At 34.5% G+C, this 16276-nt stretch overlaps 3 protein-coding genes across 5 annotated transcripts; 2 read left to right on the forward strand and 1 right to left on the reverse strand.

Annotated features, from left to right (window-relative positions):
- The first annotated feature begins 59 nt into the window (after positions 1-59).
- On the forward strand, positions 60-3192 carry LOC149734969 (rRNA methyltransferase 3, mitochondrial-like). Its single transcript, XM_089880278.1, has 5 exons — positions 60-569; positions 813-958; positions 1137-1263; positions 1744-1976; positions 2219-3192. The coding sequence occupies exons 1-5, from the start codon at positions 60-62 to the stop codon at positions 2529-2531; spliced, it is 1329 nt and encodes a 442-aa protein (XP_089736404.1). The 3' UTR covers positions 2532-3192.
- A 56-nt stretch (positions 3193-3248) lies between these two features.
- LOC149734970 (uncharacterized) lies at positions 3249-14821 on the forward strand. Of its 2 annotated transcripts, XM_089880245.1 has the most exons (18): positions 3249-3573; positions 3840-4003; positions 4389-4517; positions 4659-4811; positions 5079-5197; positions 5348-5544; positions 5751-5835; positions 6029-6104; positions 6336-6390; positions 6728-6825; positions 11573-11711; positions 12005-12122; positions 12439-12576; positions 12870-13001; positions 13204-13294; positions 13519-13671; positions 13855-14037; positions 14226-14821. In XM_089880245.1, the coding sequence occupies exons 1-18, from the start codon at positions 3249-3251 to the stop codon at positions 14361-14363; spliced, it is 2493 nt and encodes an 830-aa protein (XP_089736371.1). In that variant the 3' UTR covers positions 14364-14821. The 2 variants fall into 2 exon arrangements, with proteins under 2 accessions (XP_089736371.1, XP_089736373.1); XM_089880247.1 differs by lacking the exon at positions 12439-12576.
- LOC149734971 (protein MIX23-like) lies at positions 14819-16269 on the reverse strand. 2 transcript variants are annotated; one of them, XM_089880323.1, is made up of 4 exons: positions 16118-16269; positions 15853-15978; positions 15452-15598; positions 14819-15045 (listed from the first exon to the last, which is right to left on the reverse strand). In XM_089880323.1, exons 1-4 carry the CDS (start codon positions 16169-16171, stop codon positions 14935-14937), a joined length of 438 nt encoding a protein of 145 aa, XP_089736449.1. In that variant the 5' UTR covers positions 16172-16269; the 3' UTR covers positions 14819-14934. The 2 variants fall into 2 exon arrangements, with proteins under 2 accessions (XP_089736449.1, XP_089736450.1); XM_089880324.1 differs by lacking the exon at positions 16118-16269 and adding an exon at positions 16036-16103.
- Positions 16270-16276: the final 7 nt, after the last annotated feature.

Genomic DNA, 16276 nt, shown 5'->3' on the forward strand with positions numbered 1-16276 from the left:
ACTCGCTGTCCAGTTGTACCTTGGCTGTCTTGCTTGTTTATAACATGTAAGACAGATGTATGATTTACATTACATATCATATTGTGTTTATAATATTTTCCATTTCTAGGCACTTTAGGATAGTTGATTTTTGCGAAGTTTATAATATGAACAAAACTCTGACTTTTAGAGTTTTACAGCGCGTTATATCATTGCCACAGCTGTTCCAACCCACTAGGTCAACAAAACTCTACAACCGAACGTCTGTTGAGACCTACACTGGCCCAGAATATGAAGAATACTTGAGACAAAAACAAAATCCATCTCGAAGAGTTAAAAATACAATCAAAAATGAAAAACTGGCAAATTTTCGAGAAGAATTGCCACCACCATTGGAAAAGTTAAAATTCCGAAAAATCAGCAACGAAACTAGAAATTTATTTCGAAAAATGATAAACAATGTCAAGTCTTCTTCATATAGAGAAAACCATAATGTCTGTTTGCTGCGAGGAAAAAATCTGATCAGAGAAGCCATGATTGCCGGTGGTTTTATAAGAACAATTTATTTCAGTGAATTGAAATTACTAGAGGTAGGAATATACCTAAATCTACAAGTTTACCGAAACGTTTTTTTTTGTGTTACTGGATTGATAAAACAAGTGCAATTTCCAGTATATGTTTAGCAAAGCCCAACCGTATATTTTCTTTTAATTCAGAAACTGTACTTAACCCTACACGTTTATCACCAATAATATTTATGTTGCTACAATCAAGTAAACCTGTTTATTTTCCAAGATCTTTAGACGCATAACAGTATATTTGTTTTTTTGCAGAAACTGCCAATAGATATTGTTCAAAAAACAAACTTGGTGCATGTCCCGATTGCTGCTATGCGTGAAATGTCCGATGAAAGGACAGATGGGTTATTTGCATTGGCAACCCAGCAAGATGCAAAAACAAGACAGAAAATACGAACTCAGTAAAAATTACTTTTTATTGTGTAGTATATCCTGTCCATCGTCATTACAAAACAATTAACAAAAACACCTGCAAAGTTACATACATAACAACTTGCAAGCAAGCACGAGGTGTGTGAAACAGAACACCTGTATTATAATGGCTATCGTTATACTGTTCTTTACATAACTTTTATACAGGAGAATTGAGTCGGTCAAGCAAAAAGAAAGCACCATTCTACCTGTTACTTTAATATGTGAAGGTATCAAAGATCCAAAAATAATGGGGGATATTTTGAAAGTTGCAAGTTGTGTTGGATGTGAAGAGGTAAGCAATAGTCGTGTTATAACTTGACAGAAGGCAGGAGGTGTATAAATACACCATGTATGTCTGGTGTATAAGAAGACACTCATGTTATAAGTCGACAGTAAGCAGGAGGTGTATGAATACACTGTGTGTCTGGTGTGTAAAAAGACACCCATGTTATAACTTAACAGTGAACATGAGGTGTATAAATACACCATATGTGTGTCTGGTGTATAAGAAGACACCCATGTTATAACTTAACAGTGAACATGAGGTGTATAAATACACCATGTATGTCTGGTGTATAAGAAGACACCCATGTTATAAGTCGACAGTAAGCATGAGGTGTATGAAAGAATACACTGTGTGTCTGGTGTGTAAAAAGACACCCATGTTATAACTGAACAGTGAGCATCAGATGTACAAATATAATATATAATCAGAATTTTATGAAGTAACACAATCTGAAAAATTTGGTCATTCTGAAACAATTATTCACAGGTTTATGTAATGGATGGCTGTGTTAGTATCTGGAACACAAGTGTTTTAAAACGCGGCGGCGGTGCCCACTTTAAACTGCCTATCTTACCAAACCAGCAATGGGAGAATGTGGAGAAACTGGTCTCAAACAGCAAACCTGATGCAGTTTTCTTGTCTCATAATTGTGAAGAAGGTTTAACAATGAATGATTTTAAACAAGATCCTGTGGTAGTTGCAATTAACAAAGGTTCAAGGTATTTCATGTTTAAAATGTGCGTTTATGTTAACATAACGTAAATTGTATTTATCTCTTCGAATACAATAATAAAATTTAGGTTAATTAGAACAGCAAAGAGAGGAAACATTTCAGCAAAATAACCACTGTGGTTAAAAACTATTAAATTAATCTAATATTCGTACTGTATTTGAAGAGCTAAATAAAAATTATGTTACGGAATTGCCCATAATTTACTTGTTTAACTGATTTTTCTTACAGTGTTCTAGATACTCTGAAAAGGGAATCCACAGTTAAGTTAGACAATAAAGAAGACAGAATTAAAAATGCACATATACCCTCGATAAATTTTGATCAGGCCAATTGGCCAACTAAACAAAGTGTGCTAGTAGTTGGTAGTATCAGTTTTGGGGCGTACAGTTTTGCCGTTAACCTCCAGGAGACTGTGGAACAGTGCCATGTTATAAATTTACCTCTGTCAAGGAAAACGGAGTCATTGAGTCCATCTATTGAAGCAAGTGTGCTACTATTTGATGCTCTGCGACAAATAGGAAAAAACAAAAACCTGGAATAAATTGTATGAATGCCATTTTAAATAATATTTTTTCCTTTTTGTAATATCGTAAAAATTGTTGTTTTTTTTAACTTTGTGTGTACATTTCATTGTTCACTGCATAACACAAAATGGGTTTGCTTTGCACTGCCGCGACTCCGCGCTTTTCAGTTACAAGTTGACAAGATTTCTAGACAAATGAAGAAAAATAGCATAAAATGTTTAAAATCGTTGAAATGGGCATAAAAATTAAACAACTTTCGTTAAATATATATAGAAAACGTTCGGTTTGTGTAGAATAGAAAGATTACGCAACTGCTAATCCGTGTTCCGACATTTCCCTTTTTCCCCTTTTTTTGACCAGGACGAAAGCTTGTTAACATTTTTAGTTCGCCTGAAAGTCGTTTTTGAATGTTAGCGTTATGTTAAACTAAAATTCTAGACACGCAGGAAAAGAAATAACTAAAACTAGCATACATTTAAAGTTTTACAAGTTTATGCTGTATAGCAAACTTTCAGAATTACGTGCGTAAGTTAAAGAAAGTTTTTTTTGTGTTTTCGTTATTTGCTTTCATGTTTTTATGTTCAATCTGAGGTTTTACTACCATTTTACTGTGAACTTGGCATTAATTACGCCCGCAAATCGTATGCTGCGTTTTTCCTATTTGCTTTTATGTTTCAGGTTTAATAATCAAAGTAGAGGTTTTAAATTTTTTTTGTGTAAACTCGGCGAAAATAATGCCTGCGAATCGTTACGGCGGCGGGGGAGGCAGTGGAAACGGTCGTTATTTTAACAACAACAATAGACAAGACCGAAATTATCAACAAAACAGACGCCACCCACCAAACCATCAAACACCCATGCCCCCACCCCCAGTCCCCCCTATGATGAAAAATAGCCCTCTTCCACCAAAAATGCCTGTTCCTGTACCAGCAGTGGATATGAAAAAAGAAAAAAGTCCTGCGAAAATGAAAGTTCCAGAGCCAGTACCACCCCCAAGCTTAGCCAATGAAACGGGGCATTCAAGTCGGAATGAGTCGAATGATTCACACCAAAACGCATGTAAGACCTTCTTATACCTTCATTTTCAAGTGCTAGGCCTTTTACATGCATAGGCACAAAACAAGAGATTATGCACCTGCCTTCCTTTATTTTTAAAATTTGTCATAATGTCTTTTATATTATGAAAATTTGGACAGACAGAGGCACTGCCCTATTGTTGAGGCCGATTTTTCGATTGTTTTGGCAATTTGACCAAACCTTTTTTATAAAGAAAAATTATTAGTTTCTTGACTTTTTTTTCTACTACAATCTTTTTCTATTAACAGCGAACCGACCAACAGAACGTAAATTCACTCAACGCAGTCGTTTATTCATTGGCAATCTGCCAACCAGTATAACCGAAGAAGAATTTAAAAACTTGTTTCGTCCTTTTGGGGAAGTATCCGAAACTTTTGTCAATGCTGAAAAAGGATTCGGTTTTGTAAGAATGGTGAGTTATCACTGTAAAGATGTTTCCTCAAAATAATCTTTTAGCATCTCACTGCATGATAATTGCTTCAAATTTGAATCAATTTTATGAAACTAAAAATGATCCAGTGCTTATATAGCAGGGCGATTGTGTAATGAAATACCTAACAGACACAAATCAAATGTTGCAAATTGTATAATAGACTTACATACATATTTCACCTAAATAGTAGTCAGTCTCTTGTTTAAATAAAATTTAATTCTACTGCCGGACTTGATTTTTTGTTTGTTACATATTTCATAGCACCAGATCCTGACTGTATTTCTTAACAAAGTCCCGCTATATTTGCACCAGATCAGTTAGATTCATCAAGTTATAAAGAAATTTAAACCGTTCTTTCTCCCAGGATACAAGGACAAATGCTGAGAGAGCTAAATGGGAACTGGATGGCAAAGTTATGCGATCGAACAGACAGCTGCGTGTACGATTTGCCACACACGGTGCTGCACTTAGTGTTAAGAACATATCACCCTTTGTAAGTGGCTCACTAAACACATTATAGCTATTTTTTGCTCTTGCGTGTGGGCAGTCTGAACAAGGTTACTTGAAACAATTTGGTATAAAATTTTGGCGGTTTCGAAAATACAGAAAAAAATTATCTGCAATATCTATGTAGGTTTCAAACGAACTTCTCGAGGAAGCTTTCTCGCAGTTTGGTCCGGTTGAGCGAGCAGTGGTTGTCGTTGACGACCGTGGAAAATCAATGGAGCGTGGCATTGTTGAATTTGCGAGGAAATCTTCGGCAACAAAAGCTCTTCAACAAATCAGGGTGGGTTAAAGTATTGACTACATTGTAGGGTGGTAGGATGAGTCTGAATTAAATCCTTGAGTTTTGTATAATAATGGGTAAACTCTGAGCTAAATATCTGGGTTTATGGGGTAATGGGCCAACTAGAGGCTAAATGTCAGGTTACGCTGCATGGCTTTGCCCATATAGAATAAAGTACATCTTAACCTTAAAAAGCCCATATATATATATATCTATTTGTAAACGATAATAAAATATCTGTTCTAAACTGTCCATCACGTCTCCTAGGATGGCTGTTTCTTACTCACATCTTCACCAAGAGCAGTTGTAGCTTCAACATTGGAGCAGGAAGATACAGAAGATGGTCTTATGGAGAGGAATGTTTCAAAATCTCAATCATACTTCCAGTAAGAAACGGTTAAAATCAAGTCATTTTTGAACTAACTGGGATGGTAAAACATATAACACATATAACGTAACCCCTGTTTTAAATACCTCCAATGTTAAATATTCTAACCTAGTCCTGTAGTCATTACCACGTTTATTCTCTTACTTAGAGAGCGAGAGGCTCCTCCGAGGTTTGCGAAACCAAACTCCTTTGAGGAGGAATTCGCTCGCAGATGGAAAGCTCTTTATGATCTCGAGCGTCAGCAACGAGAACATCTCGAAAAAAACATCCAGGAGGCAAAAGAGAAACTTGAAACAGAGATGGAAAATGCGATTCATGATCATCAAACTATGCTCATGAAACAAGGTAGTTTTTTTTATACTTCCTAGTTGATTTTAAGTATTTTTGGTAATTTTTAGTTGGTTGGTCATGTTTTTTTCATTGGTGTTTCCCTTCTTTTGTTATGTTTTATTGTTTTTTTTGGGTATTTTTCTTTCTTTGTTATGTAATTTATTTTCAGTTTCTTTCAGTGACTTTAAATTTTCTTTTATACAACTCGAACTTCTTCTTAGATCTTCTCAGAAGACAAGAAGAGCTTCAAAGATTGGAGGAAGCTCGTAAGAGAGAACTAGATCGAAGGCAGGAGCTGGAAGTCGCGTAAGTTAGGTTTCCATTATTTGGACAAATATAAAATGTTACTAAACATATTATCAGTAAACCTACAGATCATATTTGTTAAATACTTGTTCTTGTTGTTGTGATTTTGCACTTTTTTTCTGCGCTTTTCGATTTTCACTTGCCTGGTCTTACATCTTGGTTAAATTGTAATAACCTTTAACTGGTTTTGCAGAAGAGAGAATGCAAGAAAAAAGGAAATGGAGGGACAGAGTCAAAGATTGGATATGCTAAGAGCTCAAATTGAAGGGGTATGTGAAAGATTCTAGGCTTTTTCTGATAAAAAGAATAATGGTACTGCAGTATTGCATATTATTTAAAATACAAGTTGCTTAATATTTACCCTGATGAAGCCTGAATAAGACATTGAAACATCAGTTGTACAGAAAGAACTTGCCAGAACAGCTTATCAGGGTTAAAACGTGTTATTATTTATAAACATATATATCAATTTTAGGTTGTATATTTGTCTTCCTTTACAGACATACAAACAGGATATGCCGCCTCACCCTAGCATGGGATTTAACCATCAACCAGGTATTTATTATTATTTTGTATTCACTTATTCTAGTCCAATGATACTAAATACAGAAACTACTGTTTTCTCTCTAAAATAATCACAGTACAAATACAGAAGCATTATTATGACGTTGAAGACAATTGCGTGTGCAGTCCAAACATAGTTACTCAAAAAATCCGGCAGAAACGACAATTTTAAAACAACACTGTTTTCTCTCTTAATTATATTTTTTTGGCGTTGAAGACGTCTGCTTGTACAGAACAAGGCTCCTTTAAACAATTCAGCAATCAATTTTGAAATTTTTAAAAAAGTGAAAGAAGTTTATTTTTGTCTTTTTGATTTCGTTATGTTTAGGTTTTGGTCGCCCTGGTAGTCCACTCATGCCGCCACAATTGCACGATCAGCTAGCTAAAGAACTAATGGGAGGACAGGGAGGTCTAGCACCAGCACCGGTAAGTGTGTCGGCTGATATGACTGGTTTATTCTGGTTTAAACTGGTTAAATGTGTATTAGAGAGGCAGAAGTTTCTTTTATAAACAGTTAAAAATTTTGGCATAGATAAATTAGTACCAAATTGTATGTATTTGTTTAAAGGTATAAGTTGCTAATTTATGAAGTGTATGGGCAATATGGCTACGGAGGATTAAAGTTACGTAGCTGTATCAGCGTAATATAGAAAGTCTGACTACCAGTACCACTGGTTTTATATAGTAGGGTAGGGGAAGAAGGGACATCTTCAGCACATATTATCCAAATATCCTGATCGAATTTTAAACAAATAACAACAGTCCAAGGGAGTCATGAGGATGCGGTTTTATAATTCTTTGATGTTTCTTTGTTTACCACCAAATAGGACGAGAAAATTAAAAGAAAAGGTGTCCCATCTTCCCCCAGCCCACTATATGTTTTTTATACAAATTTGGGTCGGAGAGTTTATTATAACATAGTCAGTTGCAAGTGGAGTAGTTCTATTTTTTGGAAAGTGTGTAATTTTACCCCTGTTACTATCTACTATGTGTGGTTAGGAAATATACACGTGCTGTAATGGCCTGTAAATTTACTCAAACGGACGAATCCTATTTACAGATTTGAAATACTTGTTTTACTGTTACTTGTAATACCAAGTGTCACAGTTACTTTTATTTGAAGTAGTGAGCCAACTGTGGCCTAAATCTCATGTCTAATGGTGTGCCACGCTGTATGACCTTACCCATGTGAAATAGGATACATTTATTTTATTTCCATATGTATATTATATGTACTGATTTGTACCCCCAGGGTTCCTATGGTAGCATGTGTCAAATTATTTCTGCAAATATGTGAGAATCAAAAACTTGATAGTATATAGCATATTGTAAAAACAGGTTCTTGTAAAGTTAAAATAAAGCCCTAATTTGTTGTTAGTTATTTTGTTGCTACTGTGTTGAGTCTGCCAGAACATTAATATGTAACGGATTGTTCAACGTTATTTCAAAACCTGTTGACTGTATCGCTAGAGAGCAATATGTAACAGTTGGTTGAATACGAAAAATTTTATAATCTATCTGGTTCCTAAAGTGTCATTTGCAATATCATTCTACAGTTAACCGAGTTTTAGTTGTTTTTCACACATCGGCAAACGTGTATTACAGTGTAAAACTGTTTATGTAAGAGTTTTTATCCTTGTAGTATATACACCTTTTATGGTATTTTATATTTCTTCTGTAAGATAAAGTTGTGCTGTAGAAATAAAATGTTGAAACTTAAGGTGTATACTAGGGTAATGTTGTCCTTCTAAATTCAATTTAACTTTATGTAGGTCAAAGTCAAAATACATTTCCGTTAAACTGTTGAGGTGCCAAATCTGAGAAACTATTCTAGTTTAAGTATTGTGGTTTGTTGTAAGAACTTGTAACAGGTTTTTGGTAGAAAGGTGTATCGTGTATGTATGATTCATTTGTAACTGTTAGAAGTGTTCTGTTACCCTATGAACTATACACTATGGATTTTGACGTTTCTAAACCGCTTTTGATTTGTTTCATTCCTTGTGTGCGTAAAACCTTTTTAAAGTAGGCGTGTTTTAGTGAATATAAAGTTCGGAGCCTAATGAATAGATTGTATTTTCACATGTTACCATTTGGAACCCTGTTATTCAATAACTACAAGTCCCTTGTATACACTGTGATTATTTCTAAATAGAATAGACGTAGTATAACAGGTGCAGCTAAACTAACCACAACACTTTACTTTCATGGTTTTTCGTTGATCATTGCGGACCCACAGTCACGATTTGACCAAAACCGAGAACTGGCGATGCTTTCCCAGCGGGGAATTCCCGGGGGTATGCCCCCAAATATGCCCCGGGGTTTTGGGGGGCCGGGGCCTGGCTTCGGGGGCCCGCATCACCCCATGGGGCCCGGTCAACGCCGGGGTTATGACATGGATTTTGAGCATAACCAAAAGCGCAGAAGATTCTGATTTGTAAATCATGGCCGGCATCTAACTGCCAAGTGACTTTAAAACTGGCTGTGAGTCATATGAGACTATTTTAATGCTGCAAGACACATTTGAATGACATTTCAGACAATTTCATATGAGACTTCAAATACTCAAGACAAATTTTGAATGAAATTTAAGACAGTTATCAATTTTTCGCTGCGCATTTTAGTAGTAGTTGATAAAACAAATTAAGATCTACGCCCGTACATTTTGTATAGTTCTAAACAAAAAGTCTAAACAGCAAACAAGGAACTACAATACTATACCAATATATCTTTCTGTCAGTATGCTACTATTGTTGGTATGTCTCTTAAACTTTGCATGTGTAATGTGGGTCATGGGCGCCAAACTTTTATAAAAAAAGGGGAGGCAGGAATAGTTGTCGGTTACATATGCATTTCTATTAAAAAGTTGAAACTTTTCGACCATATTTTTATAAATTAATGTAATGCAGAAAATTCTTGGAGGAGGCCTGCCCCTCTTGCCACCCCAGGTTTGGCGCCTATGTGTATGACTCCTAGTTTATTGCACCTACAAGTCGAAATCTTAGGCATTCTTGTGTAACTGAGTGTTTGTATTTCGGTTTATCGTAAATTGTGTCTTAACTAACACTAGATTTTAAATGAGTAAATGTACAGTCTAATAAACAATTTCAGATAGATGGGTTTTATTTATGTATATAATCCAATAATTCATCTTAAGCAGGTGTAGTAGTTATTCAAGTAAGTAGGCAAGTCGCAGGACTAAATGTGTTTATTCAAACACTCACAAAGTGTTTTACTGTTAAGAGAACTGTCAAAACTGAAAGGATGTATTTATGAGTTACTATCATTTTTTATACTAAACATGTGGAATTGTGGAAATGATTTACATGCTTCAATAATGCAGTTATTTTGCATATCATGTGTCTGGTGACTAGTGGGTAATGGCACGCTATACCAAAGAGATATATACCTTTTGTTTGGGGATGCCGGTAGCTGTAATATAAAATGTTTTAGGCAACGTGGGTTTGACGCATATGGACCTAGACACCTAGTTGTATTGAGAGGTAAAAATGGCTGTTTTAGAATGAGCGCATACGCCATACATGCAGAGATGCAGTACTGTGGGCTGCTGACCGGTTTGGAAATGTAACACTATAACTTCGGTCTTATATATAGTTATGTTTCTATATGTGGCTTGTGTTCAACAATATCAAGAAATGTACAACCTGTGAATAAGTACACTGTCTAGTGTCTAACTGGTGATTGATACCTATGTACAGTGGCGCAGCTAGAAAAAAATAATGGGGGGAGGGGGGTTTAATCAAAAAAATTTTTCACATTTTTACATTTTTTTTGTTTAAAAGGGGGGGGGGGTCGCGACACCCTAAACCCCCCTGGCTGCGCCACTGCCTGTGTACCACTGTACCAACTTAGCTACATGCTGTAACTGGTAATTACATCGGATATCTGTACCATTGTACCTGTAAATTACTACATATGAAGAGAATGTATGGCGCGATATAGTTTTCAACCGGACTCTGTTATAAGAGGTAAGACATTTTGTAAATTTCTAAACTAATCTGTGCATATTTCTTCCTTTTCAGTGAAATTAGGTAGGTGAGTAACTAGTTATGTTTTTTAAAATCTGTACATATAAAATCTGTACATACCTTTTACTTTGCTGCTTTCTGTGTTTGTCTGTTACTTATCTCCAAAGATATTCTGTTACTATAGAACTTGTAGGTAACAAGTGCTTCAAAAATTTTGGGAAGTAATAGCTTAGTGTGATGCTGCGAAATCGTCTTGCGCTGTGGGTTTGATGATACTGATATTATGATAGGTGTGTGTAATTCTTCGGTGAAATGGACATTGTTCCACCCAGTGAGTCACTAATAGGTTGCAACAACCTGGGTCATAGGCCAATGGACCAACTCAGTTCTAAATCTCCAGTCCCATGGCGTGCCACGCTTTAGTATATTACCTATGTAGAATTATTTGGTGCAAAATATACTAAAGTTTGTTTAAATTACTTGCGCTAATATATTCATTAATCAAACAGTAAACTTTGTTTGGACTTTTTGGATTTGCTCTCAATTTGGCACTTAGGTTAATGCCTTTGTTGTGCTGTAAAAAATTGTTTTAAACTTTGTTGTTTGTACATAGCAATATGATACTTGCCAATGTACTTATCGGTTATGTTGTGAAAAAAGTTGTAAAAAATGGGCCAACTTTGGCACTTTAGCGTTATATCCCAGGACACATAGCACAACAGAACTTTATCCTTATAAAATGGGTTATACGTTTGGCAAAGTGGTTAACTTTGAAACAATTTTGTTTAACAGAGAGCAATAATTTCGTATTGAATCGTGGATACTGTTGTATAAGCTGGTCAGTTGCTTTAGGTTTATGTTTTTTATTTTATATAACGCAAAGCAGCATTGTCTATAGGGTGTATTGCGGTAATGATTTGTGGAATTTTATTCCTTTTTTTGTTTTGTAAATTTCCTATAATTTTAGCACTTGATCTGTATTGCAATGCTTGGGTTTAAAAAACTAAAACCATTTTTAGTGACGTAAAGATAAAAAATTGTACTTAAAATTGTAATATACAATTATTCATATATTATGGGCTATCATAATCATATAATTAAAACTGACCAAAAATTAATGTTTTATGCACCATTTCAAAAACCCGATACCAAAATCTATTTTTTAAAGTTCTATTGTATAATTTCAGCTTATCAAAGTGAAGTCTTATCACCATATACATTCTGACATGAACAAACTGATGGGCTCTCTGGACAAAATGTCAGATTCGGATCAAAACTTCTACAGACTTGCATATGAACATTGTAATAACATATGTACCTGTAAAGGTAGAGTTATGTTATTATTTCTTGTTTTAAAATAGTTTAAAAAATCAATGATGTATTATATATAGTTTTTATTATGCATTTTAACTTCTGATGCCACTTAGGTTGGTTTTAAATTTAAAATTAAACGTTAAAAATATATACATTTATTTTTTAAAAAAGAATAGAAATTCCTGTTTTTGCACTGTTATATATGTTACTTTAATTAAAATAAAAGATATTTTGTCTTGTTTTTTATTAAACCTGCAAGGGAATTTTACAAGATTTTTGTTAATTTCTAAAATTTAATATTTCAGCACAAAATTATAAAATCGAGGACCCCATGTTTGAACGGCTTGAACCTTGTCCCAAAAGTTTTGACTGTCAGTCTTATTCTCATTGGAAACATAGCATAGCCATGTCTTGGTTAAATAGGTGAGTTTTAATATGATGTAGGCTGTATCTTATGGAGTATAGGCCACATGTGTTTAAAATAACTAACAAAAATGTGTGACATGACATTGTCAAAATACCGTTCATTCTCAAATCAAACATATTGGGAACCTTGATTAATATGGTGAATACAATAGTTTAACTCTCCTTATTTGTTCAGACACCAAATATCAGTTAAACTTTTAAATTTGGATGTAAATGTATGACGTTAGTATGTTACATGTTACACCTGTTTTAAAAGTGACATGTCACCGCAGGCATTCCTAATATTACGAAGATTTAATGAATATTTTAACAGATTCATTGACGGTTTTAAATGGAAATTTAATAAATTGAAATTACAATTGTTACCAATTGGTCCTTTTCCTGATTTTGTTGAAAACTTTCGTTCAAAAGATGGATTGAATTTGTTTCAGATGTTGGTACAATTTTTAAGGTGAAATATATTTTAAAAGCTTGTTTTATTCGCTTGTTGTTTTACATGTGCCAGTTACACCTTTAAATTTGTAAGTATATTTTACCTGTACGCCACAAGTTCACGTGTTTAAATATTGCAGCTACTTCTTATGATCTATACACAAAATTACCTAACCTTTATATAACAGTTGAAGATTAATGCTTTTTAAACTATCCTAGCAATTTCAAAATTGAAACGTTGCATAAATCGAATAAAAAAAAAACTTTTTGTATAAATTATATTTCAGAAGGGCCCATATAACTTTTACGTAGTTCATTTTTTTCAGGGTCAATAGTTGAAATGTTGCCCCAGCTAAATATAGAAGACTTAAACGTCCGTAAAAGACAGCATTCTTTTACTGGAAAGGAACAATACCTTGTCATGGACTTCTTACCGTTTCTTAAGTTAGATTATTCGTTGTGTTTTTAGATATAGAAATTAAAAATTATTATTAAAAAAATCCATAAAAAACTTTTATTGTTATTAGATTCTCATAAAAATTCCACGAAAAGCTTTTGTTTTATCAAAAACTACAAGAATGTAAGAAGTTTTCCAAAAATAAAAACCTACTATAGTTTAAACTTCTATAAATTCCACCACTTTTAGATCCCATGTTCCGCGAGACAGTTTTTGTGTCGTTGCATTGACCTGGCACGACCTTTACCCAAGTGAAGATCTTAATTTTGTTCTTGGACAGGTGAGTGATTCATCTGTTGGAGTAATAAATCAACTCTGGCCCAAATCTCAGAGCCCAAGGTTCTAGAACAGAAATTAATTACCCACAAAGTAACATACATGGTAACCTGTAGGCTGGTATGATATGTATGAAACAGAACACCCATGTTATAACGACTGTCATTTTTCAGCCACGCGAGAATAAATACATTACAGTCATTCTGTCATTCACAACATATCTTATAGGCTAGCTTCTACCACTACTCGTGTGTTGCAAGTTTTGGTCGTTTTGACCCAACATATGTACGTGGGTTTAAGGGTAGAAATGAAGGAATTGATGTGAAAGACATGGAAGATATATCTGTAGTTGACGCAGCTTTACTGTGGAAACTGATTAAGGTAATTTTTGCACTGTAAAAAAACATTTCGAAACTTTGTAGCCTTTTAAATCAGTTTGTCCCACTGTTTAAGTGTGTTATTTTGTTACTGAGACTGAAGAGACAGAATGTTTAGTTTTTTGTGTTCCTCGAAAAATATATTAGTCGCCAAACCCAAAAGACGTTTTAAATGTCTTTAAATTAGGTTGTAACGCACGAAACATGCCATGTGTTTGGTCTTGCACATTGTGGAACATTCTCTTGCTTAATGAACAGTAGTTGTTCTTCTGAAGAAGCGTTATCCCAGCCTTTAACATTATGTCCAATGTGTATGAGAAAGATACAACGTGCTTGTTCTAAATGGGGCCAGGACAAGTTCCCTTTTCAGGTAATTGTTTAGAAAAAAATTTAAATGTCTGAAAATTTAAAGCATTTTAAAAAAAAAACATTGTACTTACAAATACTGTAAATACTAAAAAATGTTATTTGTTTGGAAAAAAAAATATAAAAATTTAATGTATTTTAAAATTTTAAGTATTTTTTGGGTGTATGGAAAATGTTTTTTATCACTTGTAGGTTAAAACACACCTAGCGTCGTTGGCACAATATCTACGAACAGTAATGCTACCTCTGATGGGTTCTAATGATGAAATGACAAATACTAGGGTGCATAATACACTGCAGTGGATTGACAGAGTTTTAAACTTTATATGATGAATTATATGAAAACAACAGTTCTTGTTTTTATTAAATGCCAAAAAACTTATTTATTGTTATTCGTTCAAGATAAATTAGTTCTTGCATATTACATGTACTACTTATACAATAAGTTAAACCTATGCAAATGTTAAATTGTTTATTTTAAACTTTTGTATTTAAAATGCCACTGTGATGTAGAAATTATTTTGGGCAGTACTGTTAAGACAACTTTATTTTTCAAAGTTACATTTAAAACTCTAAAGGTGGCTGTACACCGTATCCGGCATTTGAATTCGCTTGCGAAGTCGTGTGCAAACCCATTACCGAGCTGCGCATGCGGCAGCGAAATCCGGACAAAACGGACGAATTCCAGATCCTGTGTACAACCACCTTAAGTTTCTAGGCCTTACATTATGCATGCACAGTAGTATGATATGACTATGATACTTTGTGTTTAGAAATACACCAACTCTCAAAGTAAACTTTATTTTTGCTTTCACTATCACAATTTGGAGAACTGATTTATAGCCTAAACAGCAACTTGACAGAATTAGTGGCATCAGTATATATTCAGTTTATATTTCTGTCACGATGCATTAGTAGGAGTGTAATAATTCCTACAGCGTTCGTAAAATGCCTTTTTCGCCCTTTCTTGGACAATGTTTTCGATGGTTAATTCTTGTTGGAACAACCTCAGCTGTGAGAAAGATTTATTGGTTATTGGTATACCTTATACTCACTGTCCAGTTATAACATGGGTGTCTTCTAATACAGCAGACACACATGGTGTATTCATACACCTTATACTCACTGTCCAGTTATAACATGGGTGTCTTCTTATACAGCAGACACACCTGGTGTATTTATACACCTACCTAAAATGCATACACCTAACATGGGTGTCTTCCTATACAGATAACTTGGACATTTTCACACAGACGACTTGGTGGTTTGTTTTTAGGTAGGTTCATCTTATACACCAGATAAACACACCTTCTCCCTGTTTTACACCAAACACACTCGAGTTATAACATGGCTATTCCCCTATACCAGACACGCATGTAAAACATAACATGGCCACTTTCACAGACAGACTAACTTACAGTGGTTTGTTCTCGGCCAAGCTGTTTTCGAACTTTATAATCTTCAGGGTCTTTGTCTCGCTGGTCCTTGAGCACTTTTGTCTTGGCAGCTTGGATCTCAATACACTGGTTGATTGCCTGGTTTCGCAAGCTGTGTGTGGCTAGCACCTAAAGTTAAAATTGAATGTGAATGAGTGTATCTTACTTATCATTACATGACTTTTTAACACAGGTGTTTTGTTTCATACACCTAGTGGCCACTTGTATACTATAGCTGACAATTTAAAAGTTTCTAGTCATGGGACACACAGCATCTACACTTGAGTCATAACGTCGTGGCTAGTAGCAGGTGTGCTGTGTGCTAACTGCAGGAGTTTTAGTAGTTTTGGAGTCACTAGTAATAGTATTTTGTATGGACATACCATGTCAAAAAGGGATTTGCATTTTTCTGTCACGTTTACATTTGCAGCGAATGAGGTAGTTGGAATAGTGGTGTTTAATTCGTAGATAATTCGGTCGTCGGTGGTACGATTTTCTTTCAGTTTTTCCTATAACATAAAACGTTTTAAAATTGATAATTTAATACTAAATAAAACAAAAAACACCATCATTTTTCACGTCCAAATAGGTATTTTAGCATGCACTATAGTATTTTTTAGTTTTGAAAGTAAATGTTGGTTAGTTTACCATAAATTGGCTAAAATCTTGGCACAGCGAGACGTTTCCCAAGGGCGCAGCCATTTTGAATTCTAATCTAAGTGCTGTACAGTGTTACCAGTATTATGTCAGCTTAGAACTTTTACAGTTTCAGTATTGCCAATGTTATCACGGAAAAAAATGTAAAAG

Source organism: Ciona robusta, chromosome 6 (assembly GCF_009617815.1).
Source record: "Ciona robusta chromosome 6, ASM961781v2".
NCBI classification, from domain to species: Eukaryota; Metazoa; Chordata; class Ascidiacea; order Phlebobranchia; family Cionidae; genus Ciona; species Ciona robusta.

What these genes read in the sequence shown, in the direction of transcription:
- LOC149734971 (XM_089880323.1), bottom strand. Translation starts at nt 16,171, where the DNA reads ATGGCTGCGCCCTTGGGAAACGTCTCGCTGTGCCAAGATTTTAGCCAA. An exon ending in AAGATTTTAGCCAATTTATG is followed by an intron (nt 15,979 to 16,117) that starts GTAAACTAACCA and finishes TTTATGTTATAG; the next exon opens with GAAAAACTGAAAGAAAATCG. An exon ending in GCAAATCCCTTTTTGACATG is followed by an intron (nt 15,599 to 15,852) that starts GTATGTCCATAC and finishes TTTTAACTTTAG; the next exon opens with GTGCTAGCCACACACAGCTT.
- LOC149734969 (XM_089880278.1), top strand. Translation starts at nt 60, where the DNA reads ATGATTTACATTACATATCATATTGTGTTTATAATATTTTCCATTTCT. An exon ending in AGACAGAAAATACGAACTCA is followed by an intron (nt 959 to 1,136) that starts GTAAAAATTACT and finishes ACTTTTATACAG; the next exon opens with GAGAATTGAGTCGGTCAAGC. An exon ending in GCAATTAACAAAGGTTCAAG is followed by an intron (nt 1,977 to 2,218) that starts GTATTTCATGTT and finishes TTTTTCTTACAG; the next exon opens with TGTTCTAGATACTCTGAAAA.
- LOC149734970 (XM_089880245.1), top strand. Translation starts at nt 3,249, where the DNA reads ATGCCTGCGAATCGTTACGGCGGCGGGGGAGGCAGTGGAAACGGTCGT. An exon ending in TGATTCACACCAAAACGCAT is followed by an intron (nt 3,574 to 3,839) that starts GTAAGACCTTCT and finishes TTCTATTAACAG; the next exon opens with CGAACCGACCAACAGAACGT. An exon ending in ATGTTGGTACAATTTTTAAG is followed by an intron (nt 12,577 to 12,869) that starts GTGAAATATATT and finishes ACTTTTACGTAG; the next exon opens with TTCATTTTTTTCAGGGTCAA.